Source organism: Hibiscus syriacus, unplaced genomic scaffold (assembly GCF_006381635.1).
Source record: "Hibiscus syriacus cultivar Baekdansim isolate YM2019G1 unplaced genomic scaffold, ASM638163v2 tig00110933_pilon, whole genome shotgun sequence".
Taxonomy (NCBI): Eukaryota; Viridiplantae; Streptophyta; class Magnoliopsida; order Malvales; family Malvaceae; genus Hibiscus; species Hibiscus syriacus.
In genome coordinates this window covers 1,465,347-1,491,012 of record NW_024062919.1, presented here as the reverse complement: position 1 = coordinate 1,491,012, position 25,666 = coordinate 1,465,347, and the positions used below count along the sequence as shown (strand labels likewise).

Here is a 25,666-nt window from a genome sequence, read left to right as displayed (position 1 = left end):
TGATACATGAGGTGAAGGGAACTCATACATATGATGATGCCTTGATAAGTAGAGTAGAGTGAGTTCAACGAGAAGAGACATCCAATTTTGAGTAATGTGATGGTCATGTATTGTACTTTTTAAGGCTGATTGTGTGTTTCAACAGATGATCAATTGAGAGATATGATTCTCAAGAGGCATGTTGTAGCACATTTTCTATTCACCCTATAAGTAACGAGGTGTATCAGGAGCTTCGCAAATTGTATTGGTGGACATGCATAAAGAGAGAGGTATTTGAGTTTATATAGAGATGTCTAGCCTGTCAGCATGTTAAGGTGAAACACTAGACTCCCTCAAGATTGTTTCAACTTATTTAAATTTCTTAGTGGAAATAGAATAGAGTGACAATGGACTTTTTGACATGATTATTTATGACTCATCAGAAGCACGATGCAATATGGGTCATCGTAGACATATTAATTAAAACTTCTCACTTTCTCCCTATACTGATAGATTTCATCTTTGAGAGGTTAGTGCAATTTTACATCAGCAAGATAATAAGGTTACATGGGATACCAACTTCGATTATCTTCTATAGAGATCTGCAGTTCACTTCGAGATTTTTGATAGCGTTTCATGAGCCCTTGGGTAAACGACTACTTTATAATACAACTTTTCACTCGTAGATTGACAGTTAATCTAAGCGAGTGGCTCAAATTTAAGAGGATAAGCTTTGGTGTTTCATTATTGATTTTAAGGATAGTTGGGTGGATCATCTTCCATTGGTGGAGTTTGCCTACAATAACGACTTCCATTCGAGAATTCAGATGGCTATGTAACGTCGAGCTACATCATGATGTTTGTTTGTGTGTTGTGGACTAATTGTATTGATGATATTGTTTCTCAGACAATATTTGTCGACATGCTTATGTCATGCATGTATGTACTATAGTAAAGTTATTTGTGCGACACTTAACAACGTTAGCTTAACGTTTGAAATGTGATTTTGTTCCCATGTTCTTAGGTGGAGAGAGGGGAACACGTCGTTGAGTCAGAGTTTCGACCGTCTTTCATTCAAAGTACATCTTGATTTATTGTAGAGGGCATGTACATTCATTAATCTTTTGTCTTATTTCATTTGTAACTCTATTTTGTAAAACTTATTATTGATATTTGATTTGTATTATTTGGAGCTCCATATTTTATGAACTTAACTATTATTTATTTATTTTGATTATAATGATTTTATCTTACGATTTGGATAAATAGTTTAAAAAATAATTAGTTGCTTTGGTGATTTCATGTGGTATTTGAATCCTTTAGATTCAAGTCAAGTCGGGTTAGGATGTTACAATAAAATCATTCCGTCTCATATTCCCATGACAAGGGAGAGAAGAGAGAGAATTCATTCCACCTCGTACATTTAGAACATAATCGATCAATAACATTCTATCTAAATTAGAATAAATTATTGACGACACATCAACAAATCCATTTATGTATTGGCAAATTATTGCATAAATTATGCGACGAGTGAAGTAGGAATAGATTAATCAAGTTGAGCATACATTAATTTGGGTTGGGTTTTTCTATCTTTTCGGCTTAGGTGCTCGGCCTGGTTTTTTTTTTATTTATCATGAATTGGGTTTGGGTTTGGCATACAAATATTTATTAATTAAAAAATAAAATCCATTTATTAGGTTAATTTAGTTTGGAACTTCAAATGGAAAACCAACGGAATTAACTAATCTATTAAATTGAAAATCGAATTAATAGGAAAAAAACAATTATTGAGTTCGACTTATTATATATTTCATTGGTTTAACCGATCTTTTAAACACCTTTAATCCGGGTTTGAGAAAGCAAATGCCACCGTCTTACCTTCCTGGTTCGGTCCCTGGTAGGCATACTATCTAGACACATATAGATTGGAGGAGGACGTAGTCGTCACTTTAAAAATTTAAAATTATAATATATTTTAAATTTTTTATTATGTTTTTTTACTGAATTTTTTTTAAACCTCTTAAAATTTTAGAGATTTTCCCCTAGTATAAAACTATGTGTTCGTTTCTATGTAAATTGTAGAGAGCGGCAGTTTATTACAGTGGATGATCCAAAAATATTTTTGAGGGTGGACATATTGTGATAACATAAAGTTTTCATATGAGATGAACACATAAAATTTCACGATTGACACTTTTAGTAAAACTTTCGTTCTTGTGATTTGTTACGCAGAGACCCCATATCTAACCCAATTAGTAAACAAAAAACGTGGGTACAGTGGGGGACGATGGGTGATGTCTGTAGGTAAATTCCAATGAAAAAGATAAATCTGCATTATCTGTGAATTGACAAAGGAAGTTACACATTGTTTAAAATAGGTCAAATGCTCAAATAAAAGTACGATGAAGTCATTTATCTGAAACTAAAAATAAACTTTTATCATTTATCCGAAACTAAATATAAACCTTTGATTCTTTGAGAATAAGTACGATGAATGATTCATTATTTTCAAAACCAAATCTAATAGAAAGAAAAACATTCAATTTAAAAAGAAAGCAAATTGCCTTAATTTTAGGATTAAGAAAGTAAAGGTAATTGTAAAAAAGGCAAACACATTGAGAAAGGATGGTGGTTAAATGGTAGTTATTCTATGACTGGTGCTGTGCAGCTTTCAACCAATCACGAGGGTGACATTTACCCTTGTGGGGTAGTAAAACAAAAATTAATATGTTCTCAAAATGAAATTTGTTTTCTATACACTAATTTTTTTTATATACAAATGGTTGTGTAAATTAGAATTCATGTAATCTAGTCTACTTAAAATTTAAAGTCTGGATTTATAAAATTAAACTTTAAAATTCTAAACCATAACTCTCAATTCTAAAACCTAATTAAAATGTAATACTAAATTAGATAAATTTGTATAAACTAAAATTTATAAAAATTTGTGTATCAAATATATATATAAATATTTGTATAACATCTAAGTTATCTAAATTCATTTTACTTTTAATATATTTTTTATGAATAGTCTGGTTATAATTTAGTATTTATTAAGAAATTTTATTAGTTTATTACAACGTACGCACACGTTGTAAATGTAATTGTTTAAACTTGAATATTCTAATAAAACAATATTCTATTTTATAATTAAAATCACTCGATGAATTTTACTTTTAAGACAAATTGAATGGGTCCACAACTACCAATCCTCTGCTTGGAGGATGGAAGCTTCCTTCTTTTTCCTTTTCCCCTCTAGATTGTAGTAAAAGCCGCTCGTTTCTTGCTTAACCAATACTTCACCAACTACTTTTCTGTTTCAAAGAAACCGTTTATTTTTAAGGAACAGAGGGCGCCTTTGCTTTTTTCCCAGGTTCCCTGTGGAGTGACAATGGCTAATGTAATAATACTGAACATGGCGATAGCTCTGGTTGTAATAATGGCACCCAGCCTTGGACCGAAATGGGTTGTTGCATCACAACTGCATCATCACGTGGTCGGAAACGACCGGGGGTGGGACCCTTCCTCTGACATCGCTACCTGGTCGTCCGGTCGGAGCTTCAGGGTTGGAGACAAAATCTGTAAGTTAATGTATTGGGTTGTGGTTGTGATTAAATATTTATATGCAATGTTTCGTTTTTGTTTGCTTATTAGTAAAAATATGTGAATGAATAATTTATGAAAAAAGGGCTTGATTGATATAATATTTTTTTAAGGACTAATTTAGAAAGGCAGCCATAGTTTGGGATGTCTAGTTGATTAGCCCGGAAAATTATTTCACCTGGTGCTATTGTGAATTTTGTACAGGGTTCGCCTACTCTGCAGCGCAGGAGAGCATCGTGGAGCTCGAGAGCAAGGATGAATACGAGTCGTGCGATGTGAGGAATCCCATTAGGATGTATACGTACGGCTTAGAGGGCATCGATTTGGTTGAGGAAGGGATTCGATACTTCGTCAGCAGCAAGCCTGAGAGCTGCAGAAAGGGTCTGAAGCTACACGTGGAGGTGATGCCTTTAAGTAACCCCGACACCGAAATGCCCAGAGTCACAGCGGCAGCGGTGGACAACTCAATTTTGACCACCACCGTGGCGGACGCCATTGCACCGACAACCCCTTCTGGATCGGTCCAGCTTTATGGAAACTTCATGTTGTTATTCGTTGCTGTATGGCTTTGCAGTTGTATGGCCTTTTAGATATGATTTTTGGCAGTATAAATCGTTTCTTTAAAATTATGTTTGCCTCCTGATTTGTAAGCAATAAAATTTCAAATATTGCCTGTCTCAACTACTAAGGTGTGTGTATAAATGAACATGACAGTAGGATGATGCACTGTTATTTTAAAATGCTAATGGCACTCTTCTTTCTGTACACAACGTCTCCAGATACCTGTCTTAATTTCCACACATAAAGAAGCTTTGCTTACAATGATGATAGACCACATACCCTTCTTTATCACCTCTTGTTTCTGGCTGTCTTGCCACTAGGAAGATTCATTTCCAGAAAGAGCAAGATACATTTTCCCCTCGGTTGAAGGACAACGCATAAGAAAATTTTATTACGGTGCAAGTTTAAACAAGGTGATGGAACCATTACTTTTCTCTCAACACAACGTAATTATTAGGCCCGTTCGTCTTTTGTATCTTAGAAATCCGCCTGAGAATGTCTGCAAAAGCCTTCTTGTCCTGCACCAAAGAGATTTATCTACTTATGTAACGGATGCATGAAACAAATAAGTATATCTCGTGGTGTTTTCTACATTGATCTGTTTATCTAGTAGGGCATATGCCACATATCTTACCGTCTTGGTCCAGAACTACCTTGTGCAGTTACAATATGCAAGAACAATATCTATGATGCTAGTGTTCCATTCTTCAGTGATTCAGAAAAAACAGCAATACATATTATACCAACAATACAGGAAGGAGAAAAGGATTATAAAAGTATACCTCTGGGGATTTTAGCCTGGCTCAAAATTTAGCCACAAGATCAGACGTTGTTACAGGTGCCTTTTGTAATAACACAGCTCGGATTTCTTATTCAGTTACAGGTCCAGAAGCTGATGCTGAACCTGCTTTTGAAGATGAAGACCCACTGGTAGCTGATGTTGGTCCAGCTTTTTTAGACGATGACGTGCCTTTGGAAGGAACACTGCCTTTGGAAGCAGTTGTATTTTCCTCTTTCACAGAAGCTTTTGAGTCCTGATCCTAAAAAAAGTACACAATAAGTTGACAATTAAAACATATTTCTTCTTAAAAACATCTACATGTGCAAAGGGTAAGTTTAGGAGCTTTGGTAACATACAGGTTCTGATTTAATCTTCTTCACAGAGGTACCATTGGATGCTTTTGTATCATCACCATTGGCTTTTCTCTTCCCCTTTGATGACTTAGATGCAGCTGAGGTTCCCTTAGCAGAAGCTGAAGATGCTGGTTTCATTGGACTGTTGTCAGCAGGTTCTTTAGGTGCATCCTTCTGCTTAGGAGCAAGTACAGGATTAAAGTTCATATCATCTTCCACCTGAAAAAAAAAACCTAGGCATAAGCATAATTGGAATAGATTCCACAAAAGATTCATGTAAGGTTAAGCAGAGACTAGTTAATTCTTCTCTCTTAAGAAGAAGAGGTCAAACTTGCACCATAACTACAGAAAATGATAAACCAAAATGATGATACAAAACAAAAGCAAGACCAATTCATGTTAGCTTTTATTAGCTAGAAATGTATTGCAATAAGAGTTTCTTAGGTATCCTTGATGCTTACATCCTCATCCTCCTCATCCTCCTCCTCATCTTCTGCATCTGATGCATCAGCCCACTAGCTTTTCCTAATAGTTTCTTCAACTCTTTCCCAGACTTACTCAGTCCTCCTTCTCCTTCCTCGTCTTCATCCTGCTCATCTTCATCTTGCAAGAAAACAAACAAAAGATTATTTACTATCCAAAGGAAATTAGTCATACTGTCATTTCATAAATGATAAAATACCATCTTCATCAATAGAAGTAAGAAATTGTTTTGGCGGGAAGACATAAAATGCAACCAGATACCAACACTTTGATCTGAATACATTACTAAACAACTCAAATGATTCTTATTTGCAGAAAACTCATGTAAGTATGAGCAGTCTACCACCAAAGATAAGCTAACTCTCAAGCCTAAAAAAAGCTTCTTTTAGATTTCTATAAGATGGTCTCCCAATCACTTCTGATTATTAAAAGATTTTATTTATCGAAACATTGCAATCCTATTAACCCACTGTTACGAAATGCAGCAGTCTTCGAATAGAGAAAAATGTAAATATTAAAAAAAGGGTGGAACAGTGTACCATGCTGTACAAACTACAAAGTTGCCAGGGTCTAAAGTTTACCTCCTTGATTTCTGGAGGAGCAGGAACTTCAGGAGCCAAATCCCTTTCCTCAGGATCATTACCAACGGCCTCATCATCATCAGTGAATATTTCTTCATGCTCCCAATCATCACCTAAACAAAATGCATGTTAATAAACAACAAATGAAACACCAATTCTAGTAAAAAGTGACAATCTAGAGACCTTCAGTGTCAGATGTGTGTTTATGTGATGCATATGCTCAACATTAATAAAAGTATTAGTATATACCTTCAGGTAGCTCTGTTATTCATTTAAAATATATTTTGGGAAGAAAAACTGTTCAGATGAATCCCACCCATAAGGTACATATAGCAAATCCTTAAACCTAACAGTACATATATGCATTTGAGGGAAATCCACGTTCAGAAGATATTAAAATAGGTGTCACCCTTATCTCAATAGTTATTTTATACTATTTCTATGTTAACTTCATTGATCTTCTAGCTCAACATGGACACAAAACCAAATTCTCTATAAAGCAAAAATGATAACTAAGAAGAAATATATACCAAGACACAAACATTATAAAAGCTCACCCTTCTCAATATCATCATCATCCATATCAAGATCACCTCCCCTTGGACCTTCTTCATCATCATCGCCACTTTTTTTGTTGAGTCCAAGCCTATTCTTCCTGGCTACTTCCTCTTCTTCATCCTCTTCTCCTCGATCTGATACATGACCTTCTTCCTCCTCAGCAGTTGACTTTTTACGTCCCTTCCCACCACCAGCAGTACTCTCTTTTTCATCAATCTTCTCCACTTCACCAAATGCAGCAGCACCATTATTAGCGGCTTTCATCATCCATCTCTCATATCCATCTGCAGTCTTCCTCCTGTTCTTCATTTTTTCTTCCGCTTCTTCCAGTGTAAGTTGTTTATATTGTGCAATCTTGTTAAAGTTGTACCTGTCAAAGAGTACAACAATTTTAAAAAAAAATAATAAAAAAATGTTAAAAAATACCAATACTTTTACTACAAATAATATAACAGTGCGATAAGTGGTGGAAAAAATTATGAGCAGTCAAAAACAAAAAATAGTATAGGTCACCCATACCAAGACCAGCTGGAATAGCTACAAATTGCTTTCCTTGCATCATAAGCACGTAATAGGTTGCAGATTGTGAACCTTCGCGTTGACCTTGATACTGAGCCTGACCTGTTTCATCCTCCAATAACCAAGGTTTGCTCCTATATTTCTCCTAAAAAATACAAGCCAACAATAATTATAGTCAGCATCAAAGTAAATATGTCCATAATTAAACCAATCCAAGTAAAAGGGAATTTTTCTCTATGTTTTAAAAGGCACGAGGCGCTCCAAGGCGATTAGCTACCCGAGAGCCTCAATTTTTGAGGCGCTTTGAGGCGAGGGATTCACGTACTCGAGGCACTTCTTTTGAGTTCCACATAACCTTTCCCCCTCTCTTGGATTCCAGAAATAATTGTATTGACACCATGATCCCCGTCACCCCTACTCGGCCCTACAGACTGCCACTGGATCAAAACATCATCCGTTTCAGTTTGCAACTCACCATTCTGCCCCATTCCCAACCAACTTAACAGGCCCAGTATGGTTGGATTTCCTAATTGAAGTATGTGCAACACCATAGTCAACCTAACGTGCAGAATAATCCGAGAAGTTCGTATTTCTCGATTTCAGACCCACGTGCTTCCCACTTATTTTTGTCCTATTATCACTGCCAACTGGCAGCCCACTAACTTCTAACATACTTGTTTTAACATTGCGCCCATCTTCTTGATCAGCCTTATCTTTGCCCAAGGTGACAACCCCCGTGCTTAAACTCCTTTCTCTCCCATCAATACAAACCCCCGACACAATCTGCTGCCCTGGAACTCCACCTAATACTGTCTCCTCAGAACATAAATGGGTCATTGTACGTGAATCGCCTCGCCTCGTCGCCTCTCGCCGCCTCCGACGACTGAATCTCCGCCTCATGTACTCGCCGCCGCCTTGGTGGTCGGAGGCTTTCTTCTAAACGCCTCGCCCAGCGCCTCAGGCGCGCTTTTTAAAACACTGAATTTTTTCTTCCTTATAATATGAACATTTTCATTCGCTATATTCTTTGTAATCATCAATTTTGGTTCAGTAGCACATAAAAGTAATGCTTCAGTCTACTTTTTACTCCTACTTGTACAGCAATTATATTACATGCCAACATAAAAATTATGGGTCTGACTCTCAAATCCTAAAAGAATTCCATAAAATTTTCTTTAAACACATACTCGCCAATGTACTCAAACCATTTTTTTTTCTCCAGGAACTTGGAGTATGCAATCACTATATAATTTGGCTATCCTGTTTTACAGTGAAGGCTATAGAACATGCAAAAACAGATGAAAAGGATAAACTAAATACCCGCATAGCTTCAGTAACTTGGCATCCTTGTAATCCATCTTTTTGCATAGACCATCTATTCTCTGCATTTTTCTTCTTTGAAAAATTGGGCAAACCAGTCATAAACCTACCAATAAAGTAGGTCTTGTCGGTGGTAGGACTTGCTCTAACATTGTATTCCTAAATTTCAATCAACATAAATTCAAAAAACAATGTTCAATAATTAATCCAATCACTATAAACCCATTTATTGAAACATGTAATTGGTACTAATAAGATATTAAGATTGGTGACGAACTCGAATCAAGCGGGTGACAATGGCGCCACATTCGAAGCATTTACCTTGGTTCTCGGCCATGGTTTTGCCAGAAGAGACGCAAAGGGTCATGTGCTTGCAGTTGCTGCCGTACAAATCTTGGGACGATCCGCAGCCGCTGCATGTGGGTTTCAGCATCAGATCAAAAGACATTTTTGTTCCCTCTTTCCTTCGCTCCCCAATAGAAAAAGCAAAAACAGAAGAGGCTCTAGGGTTTTAAGCTAATGCTGAAAAAACCAAAAATCGAATAATAAATCAAATTTACACGCGGTGCTCTTCCGTTCGTTGAAATTGAGGTACGCAATGGAAATCCTTCGAGAGAGAGATTTATGAAATTGAAATTTCGATCGGTGAAACGAAAGAGGAGAGAATCTCGTAGCTTTTTCCTAACGATAATCCTATGGGACACGAGTCGGTTATATTTACTGGGATAAACTATGCATATTGTTCCTTTTATTTTTATTTTATCCTATTTTGGTTACTGATTTTGAAAACGTAACATTTTGGTCATTTCCCTTGTCAGTTTATTACATTATTAAAATGGTTAAACTTTAAATTATCCCTTACATTTTAGACAAAATATTAATATGAACCTCAAATTTAGATAAATATCAACTTAATCCTAAATTTTAGATGAAATATTAATTTGACCCTTAAATCCAATTAAAATCTCGATCATCACTCATCACCATCGATTATTGTAATCAGTCACTGCCGATTGTTGTTGCCGATAAGAATGGTTCTCTCTTCGATCCATGGATGAGAATCATAAAAAACAAAAGTTAATAGTGGTTTAGTTGAGCAACAACTCACCAAATTCTCAATTTTGTTCCTTTCATCCTCCCTTGATGGTTGGTGATCACAGGTAAGAGCGGGAATTTAAGTTACAGTTGCAATCGAGTTTTCGATCACATTGCATTTAAAATTTTAAAGACTAATTTAAAACAAAGATTACAATTTGAGAATGTGTAATGAAGTTAACCATAAAAGTATAAAATTCATTTAATATTTATTAGGCTTAATGTAAAATAAGTGCCTAAATAATATCCAAAGTTTACTTTAGGTGACAAAAGAAATTTTCATTTAAAATAGGTGTCTAACGTTTCCAATGTTATACTTTTAGGTGCCTGGATTGTAACCACTATTAAAATTTTCCATTATCTGACACGTGTTAAGCATATAAAATTTTATTTATTATTAAAAAATACTTAAAATTATTATTTTAACAAAAACATAAAAAATTGAAATTAGAAAAAAAAAACTCAAAATTCTAGAAACCCTAATTTCAATTCCCTTAACACCACCAACCACAACAACCGCCTGAACATCTAAGGTCGAACTTCCATGATTACCGCGACGATTGTATAAAAAATGGGCTATTGCAACGACTTATTGATTCCAACTAAAAACGATGATTCCAACTATTCAAACAATGATTCCTCTTGTCATGCGTTGAAATTTGGTTAGATGAAGTGACCAGTGACAAAGGGCAATAATAAGACAACATCGATGACGGCCGACATGAGTAAAAGGATTTTGAATTATGATTTTTAGAGTTATGAATTTTTCTTAGATTCAAGAAAAATTGAATTTTTTAAATAAATTATATATTTTTATTTGAAAAATAATTAAATTTTAAATTTTTATAAACTTGACATGTGTTATTTAACAGCCGAATTTAACGACAAACACTTAAAATATAACATTGTAAATACTAGACACTTATTTTTTACGAATACTACTTTAGACATTTAAAATTGACTTTAAATATACTTTAGACACTTATTTTTACATTAAGCCTATTTATTATTTACAAACCATTTGTGATAATATTTTAAAGATTTTTTTTTCATAATAATGATTTGATGATGTTACCACACTCGAGGAGCACGAATGTGCACTGTTAATGATAATCACCATTAAATTAATTTATAAAATGTTAAATTATAAAGTACTAAACATATAATTATAAATTAGTTAAAAATTTAAATGTAATTTAATTAAAATACAATATTTATAAAACATTAGTTTTTAGGGTAATTCATAATTCGAGGTCTTCCACGGAAGCTGATCTCAATCTGATGTTGGGGACAACCTACTACCCTACCTCCCCTTTACCTTATTATATATGGGAATAGGGCCAACTAATATATACCATGACCACCTAACCATTTACATATTTTACTTTAACCACTGATTTTTTATTTTTGTTGATTAGTCACCTAACTATTTAAATATTGTCAATAAAGCCAAATGTTGTTAAATATTAAGGGAGGAGATGATGTGACAATTAATAAAATTTATATAATTACACATTTAGTCCTCATTATTTACACATTCTATTAATTTAGTTCTAACTTTTATTTAATTTTATAAATTTAATCCTCAATCTTATGGTGACATGTGTCACTATGTGATTGAACTTTTTTTAATAATTTTTATTTATAAATTTTTCATTGAATCAAATAGTGTCACGTGTCTAAACCACTAAATCTATCTAGTATACATAACATAGTCTATATAATTTATAATATAGTTAACGGTAATAAAGTACCTTATAAGGACCTAAACATGAAATAATTTAATAGTATGAAAATATAATATATATATATATATATATATATATAATATTATAATTGATTAATAAATGAATATGTTTTATTTATATTTTAAATCACATTTAATGCAAAAATTAAAATAAAAGTGAATTTAATATGTTATAATTGAAATATATCATTTTACATATTTTAAATTAATAAATTGTCTTATTATTCTAATTTTATTGAACTGAAATGTATTATATCTTATATTTTAAAATATTATAACGTTGATCGGATTCTAATCTTATTTAATAACTCTATATTAAAATAGACTAGTTCAATAAAATCAAGTTTCCTTTAAAATTTCTTCAAATATATAATGAATAAATAATAAAATATAAAATATAAAATTCTTACTCTAACCGAAAAATAAACAAGTTAATGTATAAGTTAAAATGCTTACTACAATAAACCATCAACTATTAGGAAAATTCTAAGTCAACGAAAATTTTCGCTATATTTCAATTATAATATATTAAAATTATTTTTATTTTTCATTAAAATGATTTAAAATATAAATAAAATACATTTACATATTAATTAGTTGTAATATTTAGTTATATATATCATATTATCGTGTTATTTAATTGCCTATCCATCTCAGTTGATAGAGCACAATATTCTTAACCTTGAGGTCGTGAAATTGAGTCTCACGGTGGGCAATTCATAATTTGGAGGTCTCCCACGGAAGCTGCTCTCAACCTGACGTTGAGGGCAACCTATTATCTTACCTCCCCTTACCCCATTACATATGGAAATAAGTGTCAACTAATTTTTATATTATCGTATTATTCAATTATTTCATATTAAAATTCTTATTAAGTCATGTTCTCTTTTTTATTGCCATTAAGTCATTAACTGTATATATTGTGTGATGATAAATTTATCAATTGTAGCAATGATTAAATAAAACATCAATAATTTAAGAGTAGGACCACCCAAACGACATCTACAAACACCGAATTTAACGAATTACAGCCTCAGTAAACACACAAGAATTTTCCTAACAAACACGCCTACGGCCGCGTACTCTTCAAGCGCCCTCTCATCCGCCCTGCATCGTAGAAGCAGCGGGAAGAAGAGCCAGTAGCCAGTAAACAAAACGAATCCAACCGTCAACGGCCCAGAAACCGCCCTGGGCAACCGCCACTTCACCCCAACCACGGCCTTCTTCACGGCAATCTCCGCCGTCAAACATGTCGCATGGAGTAGAAAGAACGACATGATTTCCCACGTCGGCGACACCCTTCCCAGGTAGTAGAAAATCAGCTCGTGCATGACGCCCGACACGAAAAAAGTCCCGAACACCGCGGGAATCGGAGCCCATTTACGACCGACGAAACATGCAGCCGTGTCCCGGACAGGCTCGTACACCGTCGGTCGTAAAATACTCGTCGCCATAACGTTCCATCTCCTGCCCCAGAAATCTTGCAGTGAGGTGGAAAGATATGGTTCATCAAACTGTTTCTCTAGTTCCAGCCCCAACAGAGCTTTTGCCATGGCTGCCACCAACGCTAGGACCATCTCTAGAAGAACATAAACATGAAAAGAATACAGAACCAACATGATAACAGGATGGATATGGTCGCTGTAATCATAAACATGAACCAGCAAGGCAAAAAGCAGAATCTTGATTGCATAGTTTGTGACCGTTTGATGGCCATTTCGTGCATTTAGAGGCTGGTTTTGTTGGATTTTGATGGGCAAACAAGCAACAGCGAGAAATCTAGGTAAAGATCTCGACATAGGAGGCAATAAAGGGCCTTTGCCGAAGGCAAAAAGCAAGAGTTTGAAGCTTGCTAGCCAAGTTATGAAGAAAGCGGTGATACCTCCGAGATGTAGGGAGGAGAGATTGAGTGGAACGACAAGAAAGAAGCTGATAACCGGAAGGAAACAAAGCAGGCGTGCAGTTCCTTTGGGAATGATCTTCGTCTTCCCGATGGAATGACAGTAGCATAGGGATATTGTGATGCAGAGCCAGAGCTTGATGAAGTTGTTCATCTCTTCCTCAAACATTATGTTTGGTCACAAACTGAAATGGTTAATCCTATTTAGTTTAATTAAAGATAGATCAAAATGTTGGGTTAATCAAATCAGATCGAGTAGCCAATTACATAGCTGGGTTATATAGCCCAGACTCATAACAGATTCAAAGCATTGGATGATCCATTCGAATTTATTTCCATGATGATATGTGCAAAGGCACGTTTTCTTTCCCAGAGGGAGGGCTCTTTTATAAGGGATGTAAGTGTAAATTGCGTGGACACTGCATCTTCAATACTTCATCTGCAATTCATATTCTTTGAATATTGTTATATACACTGAATTTAATGATTTATTTGTTGTTGCTATTACAAGCTCTTTTGAGACGGCTTTGGTTATTCTATTTCTTAGGAAACACGTTATAACCTTTGAAACTAGAAAATTCTGAAGGTTAATGCAGTAACATTCTTAAGAAACATGCCTAGAATCGCAGTCTTCAAGTGCCCTCTTATCGGCTTTACACCGTAGACGTGGCTGGAAGAACAACCAGAGGGCAGTAATCATAATGAATCCAACCTTAAATGGTGTAAAAACCGGCCTCGGCAATAACCACTTCTCCACAAACACCACCTTCAAAGCAATCTTTGCAGAAAAACATGCTCCATGAAGAAAAAACCACATGATTTTCCAGGTCCCAGGTAGAAAATCAGCTCGTGCTCAATGCTGGACACAAGTCCCAAAAACAACCGGAAGTGGAGCCATATTGTTGACAAGTCACACACGTTAGTCTTAAAATACTCAGCATACTCGTTGCCATAACCTAGCACAGGTTCATACACCATCACTTGTAAAATACTTGGAATATTCGCTGCCGTAACGTTCCATCTCCTGCCCCCAGAAATCTTTGCAGTGATGTGAAAAGGTAAGGTTCATTGAACTGTTTCTCTAGCTCGAGACCCAACATGGCTCGAGCCAGGGTTGCCATCAATGCTAGGACCATCTCTAGACAAAAGTAAATGTTAAATGAATATAGAACCAACATGATTGTGGGGTGGATATAGTTGCTATAGTCATCATATACACAAAGCAATAAGGCAAAAAGCAGAATCTTTACTGCATAGCTCATAATTGTTCGATGGCCATTTTGTGCATTTAGAGGCAGGTTTTGTTGGATTTTGATGGACAAACAAGCAAGAGCAAGAAAATGAGGTAATGATAGAGATGGAGGTGATAAAGGGCCTTTACCGAAGGCGAAAAGCAGGAGCTTGAAGCTAGCAAGTCAAGTGATGAAGAAAAGCACTGATTCCTCCTAGATGTACGAAGGCAATATCAAGTGGAATGAAAAGAAATAAGCAGGCAACTAGTAGAAAACAAAGCCGTGCAATTCCTTATTCCTCTAGGGATGATCTTGGTTTTACCTATGGAGTAACAATAGCATAGAGAAATAACGTGAGCCAATGCTACATGAAGTTGCTATTCTACTTCTCAAATATTGTGCTTGATTATCAAACTAAATTGGTTAATCCTATTTAATTTGGACCAAGAAAAAAAAACAATAATCATGTTGAATGTTGCCCCTTATATATTTAATTTTTAGTATTTTAAAGCTGGCAATAGCACAGACTTGGAAGGTCTTTTCAGCCCAGGCAAAATGGAGTTTATTTGGGTTTTCACTCAAACAGTAATATTTCGAGTAATTTTTTCTTGTTTGAATGAAAAAGAAATCCCTTGCACCAGAAGGAGAGGACGACCAAGGCGGAAGTGGAAAGACTGCTTGAGATTTGATTTAAAGGATTTAACCCTTATTGAGGACATGACCTCTGATAGGAAAGTATAGAGACTTAAGATCATGGTAACTGAATAGTAGAGATCACATCTATAGGGTATATCACTTCTGTCTTCTTTTTATGCATTTGTAGTAATTTCCATGATTTCTTATTTTTATACGTTTCTGTCATTGAAATTTATGAAGACTTAAAACTACGATAGCAGAGTAATATTGCTTTAGTTTAGGTTTTAACACATTTGACTTTATTCCTTCTCGTTGCTTGCTATCGTTGAATTTTGTGTATCCTTTACTTCAAGTTTTGCTCTTTTTAAATATTAGTCGGGTCTTACGTTTCTGTCTATATGCAGAGATTTTTATGCAGATATTTATTTACAGGGATTACTTCACATTTCAGACGCACATATGTAGACTACATATGAAAACTGTTTAACTATTTATTTATTTATTTATACATGCATGACATTTCTATCTTTACTTTTAATTTTTCTAACTGCCGGAGGTCTTCCACGGAAACTGCTCCCAACCTGGTATTGGGGGCAGCCTACTATCCTACCTCCCCTTAACCCATTGCATATGAGAATAAGGTTTTGTTGTTGAAGAATCAAAACCAAGTAACCATACACACCTTCGATATCGGTTGATCAGATATTCTATCCTGTTATTCTATCCTACTGTTGCTGTTCAAATATCTGCATATAAGCTTCGGATAGTGCAACCATCTGAGGAAGTGTTTCAGAAACGTTCAGATCTTGCATCTCATACCTGTGAAATATAAATTTCAGATGGTCGTCCACTGTCTGTAACATTTCAATTACATAAATGAAAAAAATATATTCAGAGAATTGCCATAGTTCTTCTGACTTCCGCTGTACAAAGACCCTGTAGAACCCCTCATCAGGCTTACCGTCATGAACAATATTAGCAATTAAATCATATTTGGTTCTCAACTTTTCATTATCTTTGGTTGGTGCAGGCAGAGGAATGTAGTCCTTCAGCTCGAGGTTTTTCACAGGAAAGTTCACTGAAAAAGAGAAACATTAAGTTGATTTAAAGTGAAAACGACCTGGATGCATCCCATGGGATATAATGATTGCAATAGAGAGCTTGATCAATCAACTAAAATACTTCCAAGAACATAAAACTCACCCAATGTTGGGTTCTTCTCTCTGAAGAAATTGTTCTTAGTAAAGCGGCGCATGTGAAGTATCAAGTATTGTGCCAATTTGGTAACTCGGTATCTCATCCTTGCTGGAGGACGAACAGTAGTCGTTACTGTCTCACCATCAAGCTTCTTCAGTATATTAAACAAAGGAACCTAAAACAAAATTCATAAGTGAAATTTAACTTAGATGCATTAAAAGCGTCACAAATTATGAAGAAAAAGACAAAGCATCACAAATCGTATCTTTCCCAGTTGGATGCCAGAACATAAGGAAAAAAAATACCACAACGCACCCAAATACCTGAGGTATTATATTTTTCTCCATCAAATCTTTGAAAAGTGGTGGTTCTGGCAAATCCAATCCAAGCATCAGAAAGGGCATTCTGTGAGTTTCAGTCGAAACATTGTTATTATTCTCAATTGTACCATCCATAATCTTTAAAGTTCCGTTCTGTTCCTCATCACTTTCTTTCTTCTTGCTGATAGCTTTGCTCTGAATCTCTTTCACAACCTCCAGTTCCCCCTATTAATATCAACATGTAAAATAAGCACAAAAACTTATGCTACAGCATGATATAATGAGAGAAACGTTTCAGTTATAACCTGAAAGCACTTATGGATGATGCTGCTACTTTTCATCGAGGTTCTAAGATCTGCATGCAGTGTGTTAAGAAGCCATGACATGTATTCAACTGGCTCACTCTGCATGCCTATTCGAAACCATTTTTTACTGGCTTTCATAACTGCCTGTAGAAACTCATGCGGGCTCACCTGTTGACACAAGTGATTTAGAAAAAAACATAAATCCAATATGTTCCAGAACAATAATCATGCAAAAATATAAGTATGATCTAACCTGTCCTTCAAAGTTTCGAGCGTGCCATATCTTTCTTGTGAGTTCTCCAAATCGATGAACAAGTTGAGATCTTGAGTGCTGGTAATTCTCAGGGATAAGGAAGAAGTTTCTTAAGGGAGTAACTCTCATTAAAGATTGAATTGTGACAATGACAAAATCAGTCTTTTGAATATTATTCAGCCCCACCTGAAGATTAGCACGAAAAGGAGATCATATTAACACAAGGAAAAAAATTTAAAATTTATCTAACATGTGTGCCCTTCAATTTGAGAACAAAGATTATTACCATCCCCGGGAGGTAATCAGAACCATCAAGTGCCCTAGACCATTGCTTGTTCTTGTCAAGTTGTTCTCTCGAAAACCTGCAAATATGGAGCCAAACCAAAAAAAAAAAGGAAGAGAGGGAAAAAGGACATTTAACTGAAAATGGAAAATGGAAAAACTGAAAGCAAATAATTTGCAAATATATATTTTTTGATAGAATATTAGGCCTCATTAAAAAACCCCTTCATATCCAACATGTTACATTCGTAACACGAAGGACATAGGAAGGAATAATTTGCAAATATCAACCAGTAATAGTTAATGCAAACAAAAAAAACATTTAACTTTTGAGTTAAAAGCTCTAAAGAGAGGGAAAAAAAGACTTCTTGAAGCTAGATAATCCACAGCAAATTACAGGCACGTTCTGCATACAAGCTAGATATCCAGAGAATCATATAATACCAAATGCACTGGTGTATGCCTTGCAGCGAAAAAGTAAGAAAAGGGAGGATGAACAACAAAAAGGAAAAAAGGAAAGGCAGGTAAAACTGTAAAAGCAATCAAGTGAAATATGAGCAAACCTTGGGTTTAGAACATGGCGTATATCGTCCAACGATATTAATTTCATACCCATCAGGGAGACAGCACACCTTCTCTGTTCGAAGATTGATGTAGACATGATGCCCTGCTTCTAGACTATGAGTATAAGCATGGGAATTCTCCCCTCTTCCTTGGAAATACTTCACACAGACCAGGCATGCATACACATTCAAATTCCCACAGACAAAGAGACCGAACAAAACTTCTCAAAATCAAAATCCAGCACCTGTAAACAGAATTAAGAAACCATTTGGCTAAACCATAAGTAATTGAAAAAAATACTTATTCAAATTTCAGCGATTACAATGAAATTATCTACCTGGCGGTTAACAGTATCAAGGTAAGGGCAGTCTCTACGCACTTCAACCTGGCGATTCGGCCTCTGTAGAATTGATCCTTGGCCATATGGATCGTCATCATCTTCTTCTTCTTCCTCACTTTCAACTCTTTTATCAGCTTCCTTTCCACCGCCAATGATATTCAATGTCCTCCTTTCATCGCCATCATCATCATTATAAGGCACGAGTGGCCCTTCTGGAGGTGAAGACGGTAAATCCATGACCCTCTTCCGTTTCAATTCCGGTTCCTCATCTACACTATCATCATATCCCCTTTTTGCTCTCATATTTTCCCCCTCCTTCAGTCTCTCGATTTCTTCTGTTAGAACACAGTAACATTCAACTCAATCAATTAAATTAAATGCTCCTGAGATCTTTTACTGCAATTGTTTACCTAAAATAAATGATAAAAACAACCCATTTGGATGCTGAGAAAAAATAGAAGGAAAATTCACAGTCAACTAGCAAGGGTTCTGAATTCTTATCGAGTAGCAAAAAAAAACATAGCAGCATAAGAAAGAAACTCTAAAGTCCATTCCTCCCCCCCCCCACAATTCGTTATTTTATATAAACGATTTCCATTTTCAACCATCCAATCAATAAATGCATTAAAGGGTTTAACAACGAACCTGAAAGACAAAAAAAAGATCGAGCTAAATTATTCAGTGCAAATTCTCGCCGGCCGCCGACGTTTCAAGGACACAGCGACGGGAGAAAATAATAGCTTAGTTTCTGGTAATGAACTTCAAAGGCGGTAAGATCCGACGATGAGCGAAACATGACAATCCAAATCCATAACCCTAAAGTACAGATTGGATGGAAGGTAGAAGCTTTAGGCCTGTTTTAAATTGGGCTTCGGTTTGTGCTTGATCTGTTCGTTTAGAGATCGTACTTTGGACACCTTTAAAAGCTTGATCTAAACATAAAAAATGGACTTATCATTAAAAAAGGAACTATTATTTTTAGAGATTTTAATATTATAAACCATATTCATTATTTATTAAAATAAGTTTATTATATTATATTATTAAAATAATATATTATTAATTATATTATTTATTAAAATAAAATTAATAATATAAAAATATCATATCATATATTATTATAATATAATTAAATATGTATAAATATGTTTTAATAATTAATAATTTTAATTTTTTTAAAATATTATATTAATATTAAATAAATAAAATAAAATTGTTTTGCATATTTATAGTTTAAAGCAAAAAGTTTACAAAATGACCTATCAATGTCATTTTTTTAAAATGCAAAGAAAAACTTGTTAATAAATAAATAATTACATGAACTAATCTGTTTTTTTTATCAATTAAAAACTATAAATAAGAAAAATATTTTTCAAGAAATTAATTATAATGAAACTAATAACCCTTAATACACATCAAATTTAAGTACGATTCTTTCATTTTTCATTCAACTAAACAAAGTATTAATTAACAATCAAGAAGCTATGGATGAATAGAACTCTCTCTTAATGAACATCAAGGCTAATCGAGACTTTTCACCCTTCATTGCTTTTAGTTCACTTGGATGAGTATAATCCACCTCTTTCAATGCCATATAATCAGTGGCGGATCTAGAAATTAAATAATAGGGGTTTAAAATTTTAATACCTTATTCTAAAAAATTTTGGGTATGTAAATTTTCTTATTTTTTTCTATTCCTATTAATAAATTAAATTAAATTTAAAATTTTTCTCAAGATAATAGGTGTGCAAGAGCTCTCCTAGGGAGCCACGTACATCCGCCCCTGCATATAATACTTGAGTTTTTCCTTGTTCAACTTTTTAAAGGATAAGAAAAATCTTCTAATCAAAATTACCAATTAAACAAGCGTTAGATTGTAAATGAGACGAGATATTGAGAGTTATTTAAGTTCGAGGTTTGACCAACACTCGAATCGAATGGACTCACTTGAGGTCTTCATGAGTCAAAATAGTTACTTAATACCTGACTTGAAAAACTCGCGAGCAACTAGAAAAATAATATATTAGATATTTAATTACTAAAATTAAATTATTAATAATATTAACATTGATATATTTTTATAAAATTAAATATAAAGACTTTTATTTACTTAAGGTTCGAGTTTGAACTCGAATTTGAGTTTTAACCGAACTCGAGTCCGAACTTCAATCGAGCTAAGTATGAGAATATTTTGAATTAAAGTTTTTTCGATCTCCAATAGAGCTTCAATTTTTTATTTCGAATCCAGCTTTAAAATTTAAAGCTTGAGAGCTTGAGTCGACTCGAGCTTCACTTTTTGATTTCGAGTTCGAGTCAAGTTCAATTTTAAACTTTTTGATTTTAGTGAAACTTAATAATTCCCAACCTTAACTCATTCGTCTACGTCCCTAAAAAATGTAAATAATATCCAAATATGTAATTATATTCATTTTGAGTTTAGTCACATTTGGACCGACCAAACCTTCCACCCTTTGATTTGGTCACCGTTGTGAAAAACAAATGTTTGAATTATTACTGACTTTATTATTCTCTTAATTGTCATCCCTTTGATTTCGACTTAACACACACATAGATATAAATGATGTATATTAATTCAACCTATTTTTTAAGTTACAAATACAATTACAAAAGTATAAATGTAACTATACATATAATTAATAAATATTCAGATAACTACACAAGAATTTAACTGTTACAAAAAAAATATGATTAGACTAATAAACAAAAATAATTTTCACACTTAATAAAATTTAATCCTTCCTTGTTAAGTAGAATGAGTAGGGACCAAATTAGGTTATTTTACTATTATTTTTTAAATGACGTCTTATATGTTTTTATAACAATCGAAACATACAAAAACAACGACAAAAGTTAGGGTCTCATTAAAAAAACCTTCATAAACATAATTAGAAGAAAAAGAATACTGCAAACTAATGCCAACCAATTGAATTTTGAACCCTTCATAATAGAACCACAAAGCCTTGAAAGGGCCCAATTGATTTGGACATTTCATGTTCTCCAAGTCGTATGGTGTCGTGTAGGTGCAGTGGTGCACCCCCAATTCAATTAAGTTTCGATTAACATCGATTTGCACATGCATACTAAATAATGTATTGTCTTGTATATTCTACGATATTTTAGTTGGCTCATATATATAAAAATATCACATATTTGGTATTCTATCTATGTGGGATACAGATTTTTTTAAACCGACTTCTCATTTTCTTAAACATAATTTATAAGTAGTTTATTTTGAGCCTCAATTTCTCATTTATCACTCAATCATTTTGAGCATACGATATATCATTGTAGAGGTCGCATTGAATAGAATATAAATCATAATTTTATTATTCGAATCTTTACTTTTACCCATCGAAAAGATACTTCAAAATTTAAAAAAAAAACATTTTTTGCATTAACTAAAGTAGAATACATAAGGTTCTCTTTGTATATAAGTTATATTCCTTGGTTGGAAATTTATGTTTTTGTCTTTTACATTTGGAGGCATTATAATGAGTAACAGTGTTTTAAGACAAGGGCCTTGTCTTCTTCCTCACTAACTTTAGAAACCTCGGCTCCCATGCTTTTGAGGATTGATAATTTACCTATTTTCTCTTTTGCTTTGCTTTGCTACATTTGGGGTTAAATCGATTACATTAGAATCATTTTATATTAATCACTTATTTTCTTAAATTATTAAAAGGTATAAATTAATTAATAAATAATAAAAATATAAACATACAAAGAAGAAAAAAATTAGCTAACCCTCATTCCCATATGTAATGGGGTAAGGGGGAGGTAGGATAGTAGGCTGCCCCCAACGCCAGGTTGAGATCAATAAATACTTAAGGTGATTACGAATTCTTATTAATATAAAATAATTAATTGAAAGTTCAAACTAAAAATAAATTAACAAAATAACTAAAAAGAGATGTTATCAAATTTAATCATGGAAAAGAATTCAAGACTATGATAAAATTAAGGGTAAAGTATAGTAATGGTCATTGAACATTTCTGAAGCTTGCATTTAGGTCCCCCGACTTTTAAAACTTGCAATACAGTCCCCCAACAATTATACCGTTTGCAATATGGTCCCCCAACTTAAACCACTATTAGAAAATTAGGGTAAATTATATAAATGGTCATTGAACTTTTCAGGCACTTGAATTTAGGTCCCCAACTTTTAAAACTTGCAAAATAGTCCTTAATTTCATTCTAAACCCCAAATTCCAAAGTAATTCAATTTCATTCTAAACCCTAAATTCCAAAATAATTCAATTAAAATCTAAACCCCAAATTCTAAAATACTTCAATTTAAGGTTTAGAATGTAATTGAATTATTTTGGAATTTAGGGTTTAGAATGAAATTAAGGTGTTTTGAAATTTTGAACATGAATTTACTATTTGACATTATTTAAAAAGGGAGAAGATATTTAGAAGTCTTCTGGTTTACTTTGTTAGAAATTATTTAATTTTCTCCTGCAATTTTATATTGCCTGCTTGACAATTTGCTACTCAATTGTACAATAACGTACCATGAAACTATAATGCGTTGAATTTACAGATAATCCCAGGAATTTATTGGAAATAATAGTTAGAGCTGGCGACCCTTTGATTTGTTTCTCTTATTGCTATCAAGCATAAGAGAATTTTAGGTTATGATCATCTCTTCGATAAATACATGTGTTGTTGAAAAAATAAATAAAAATCATATGTATAGTATTTAGCTTGTCAAACTTATATTCACCCTGAGATTGAATAAATTGTAGTAACTTTTATTTCACCATTTATGGTAGTAGATTGACGAAAGGCATGGAAATATTATCAACTGCAGAACCAAGATTTATAACTACTGTCACATGGGTTTGAATATAAAAATAGGATTCCCATATGACATTATGAATTACGATGATTTATTCTATCATTTAAGGAATAAGGATAATAACATAATATTTAAAAACTCTATCAATAATTTTTCATAAGCTATTAGCAGGGTCTATCACTGATTATAAATATCTAGGCAAAATGAATCTGTGGCATCAAACTCATCATTCGCTTACATTCTCCAACGTAAAAGGAAAAAGAAAATGAAGAGTTCCTATCTATTTACTACTGCTATTCTCATTGTGTGTTTTTATTTCCCCCCTAAATTTCATGTAGCAGATGCATCTCATACTTGGCTCTTAGCACATGTAACATTCTATGGTGGAAGTGATGCTTCCGGCACAATGGGTAAGTTTCTTATTTTTGGTTGATTTCATTGAATATGTTGGTTTTTGCAGGTGGAGCTTGTGGTTATGACAATCTCTACACAGACGGTTATGGAACAAACACGGCCGCACTCAGCACAGTTTTGTTTAACGACGGCAAGTCATGTGGAGACTGCTATCAGATAACTTGCGATGCAAAAAAGGTACCCCAATGGTGTCTCAAGGGTAAATACATTACCATCACCGCCACCAACTTCTGCCCTCCGAATTACACACTACCGAATAACAATGGTGGTTGGTGTAATCCACCCCGACCACACTTCGACATGGCTCAACCCACATTCGAGACCATAGCAAAATATCGGGCTGGAATTGTACCAATCCTCTACAGGAGGTATGTCCACTGTTCTCATTCTGCCATAAAAAAAGAAGAATAAAAAAAGAACTTGAATACTAAGCACTGTTTGACCATTGCAAATCTGAATAATTTGTTTTCCAGGGTTACATGCAGGAGAAAGGGAGGCATGAGATTCACCATCAATGGAAGGAATTATTTTGAGTTGGTGCTGATATCAAACATTGGGGGTGCTGGAGAGATTTCAAAGGTATGGTAAAGGGTTCCAAAACCAATAAATGGGAAAGCATGTTGAGGAGCTGGGGTGCCAATTGGCAAAGCTTAAGCTACCTAAATGGTCAGACCTTATCTTTCAGGGTCCAAGTCAGTAATGGCAAGACTCGAACTGCACTTAATGTGGTGCCTTCAAATTGGCAATTCAGTCAGTCTTTCAAAAGCAATGTTCAGATTTAGAACTTCTCATATAATCTCACATATGTATTTGTTTATGTATTTTGCTTATTACATTTACTTCCAAGCTGTATTATCATATTCTCATCACTTAGGTTGTGGCTTGGCGTTTTACTCTTGAAGCCCAACAAGTGATTTGTTTACAAAATATACCCTGTTGTAACAGTACTGATGGTTAGAAGTTTGCAATTAATGTTCCAAATTTTCATTTATGGTTTTTGCTCAACCGAAATGATGGAAAATTTCTGGCGACACGAACATGATACTGTCAAATAGTAAATTCATGTTCAAAATTTCAAAACACCTTAATTTCATTCTAAATCCTAAATTCCAAAATAATTCAATTACATTCTAAACCTTAAATTGAAGTATTTTAGAATTTGGGGTTTAGAATTTAATTGAATTATTTTAGAATTTAGAGTTTAGAGTGAAATTGAATTATTTTGGAATTTGGGGTTTAGAATGAAATTGAGGATTGTTTTGCAAGTTTTAAAAGTTGAGGACCTAAATTCAAGTGCCTGAAAAGTTCAATGACCATTTATATAATTTACCCTAATTTTTTAACGGTGGTTTAAGTTGGGGGACCATATTGCAAACGGAATAAATATTGGGGGACTGTATTGCAAGTTTTAAAAGTTGAGGGACCTAAATGCAAGCTTCAGAAATATTTAGTGACCATTACTATACTTTACCCTAATCATAATTATAAACTATAAACATATAATTAGGATATTTCTCTATAATTATTGATACAAAAAATTAATCACTTGAGATTATACAAGGATAATATAGGAAAAAAGTTAAAAATCCAAAAAAAAAATGGCAACAAAAGATACAAACATATTTAACTACATCGACAAACAAATCATAAAAGGAGATAAAACTATTGAAAATCATCGATGAATCACAAATTAAAGTCGAGTGACGTGAGAAAACTATCCACTAACGCGATCTGAGGGTCCAAAGTTGGAAAGAGCAGCAGAATAACAAATAAGTATTAACTTGATCAGTTGATACTACGTCAAATCTAACCTAAGAT

At 33.9% G+C, this 25,666-nt stretch overlaps 2 protein-coding genes and 4 pseudogenes across 2 annotated transcripts; 2 read left to right on the top strand and 4 right to left on the bottom strand.

Moving 5' to 3' along the window:
* The first annotated feature begins 3,235 nt into the window (after positions 1–3,235).
* LOC120147247 (cucumber peeling cupredoxin-like) lies at positions 3,236–4,193 on the top strand. Its single transcript, XM_039160680.1, has 2 exons — positions 3,236–3,563; positions 3,790–4,193. The coding sequence occupies exons 1-2, from the start codon at positions 3,374–3,376 to the stop codon at positions 4,173–4,175; spliced, it is 576 nt and encodes a 191-aa protein (XP_039016611.1). The 5' UTR covers positions 3,236–3,373; the 3' UTR covers positions 4,176–4,193.
* Positions 4,194–4,388: 195 nt separating this feature from the next.
* LOC120147242 lies at positions 4,389–9,301 on the bottom strand (annotated as a pseudogene).
* A 3,237-nt stretch (positions 9,302–12,538) lies between these two features.
* LOC120147244 (acyl-CoA--sterol O-acyltransferase 1-like) lies at positions 12,539–13,709 on the bottom strand. Its single transcript, XM_039160678.1, has one exon. The coding sequence runs from the start codon at positions 13,650–13,652 to the stop codon at positions 12,609–12,611; it is 1,044 nt and encodes a 347-aa protein (XP_039016609.1). The 5' UTR covers positions 13,653–13,709; the 3' UTR covers positions 12,539–12,608.
* A 344-nt stretch (positions 13,710–14,053) lies between these two features.
* Positions 14,054–15,434, bottom strand: LOC120147100 (annotated as a pseudogene).
* Positions 15,435–16,009: 575 nt separating this feature from the next.
* Positions 16,010–18,944, bottom strand: LOC120147249 (annotated as a pseudogene).
* A 4,755-nt stretch (positions 18,945–23,699) lies between these two features.
* Positions 23,700–24,769, top strand: LOC120147246 (annotated as a pseudogene).
* Positions 24,770–25,666: the final 897 nt, after the last annotated feature.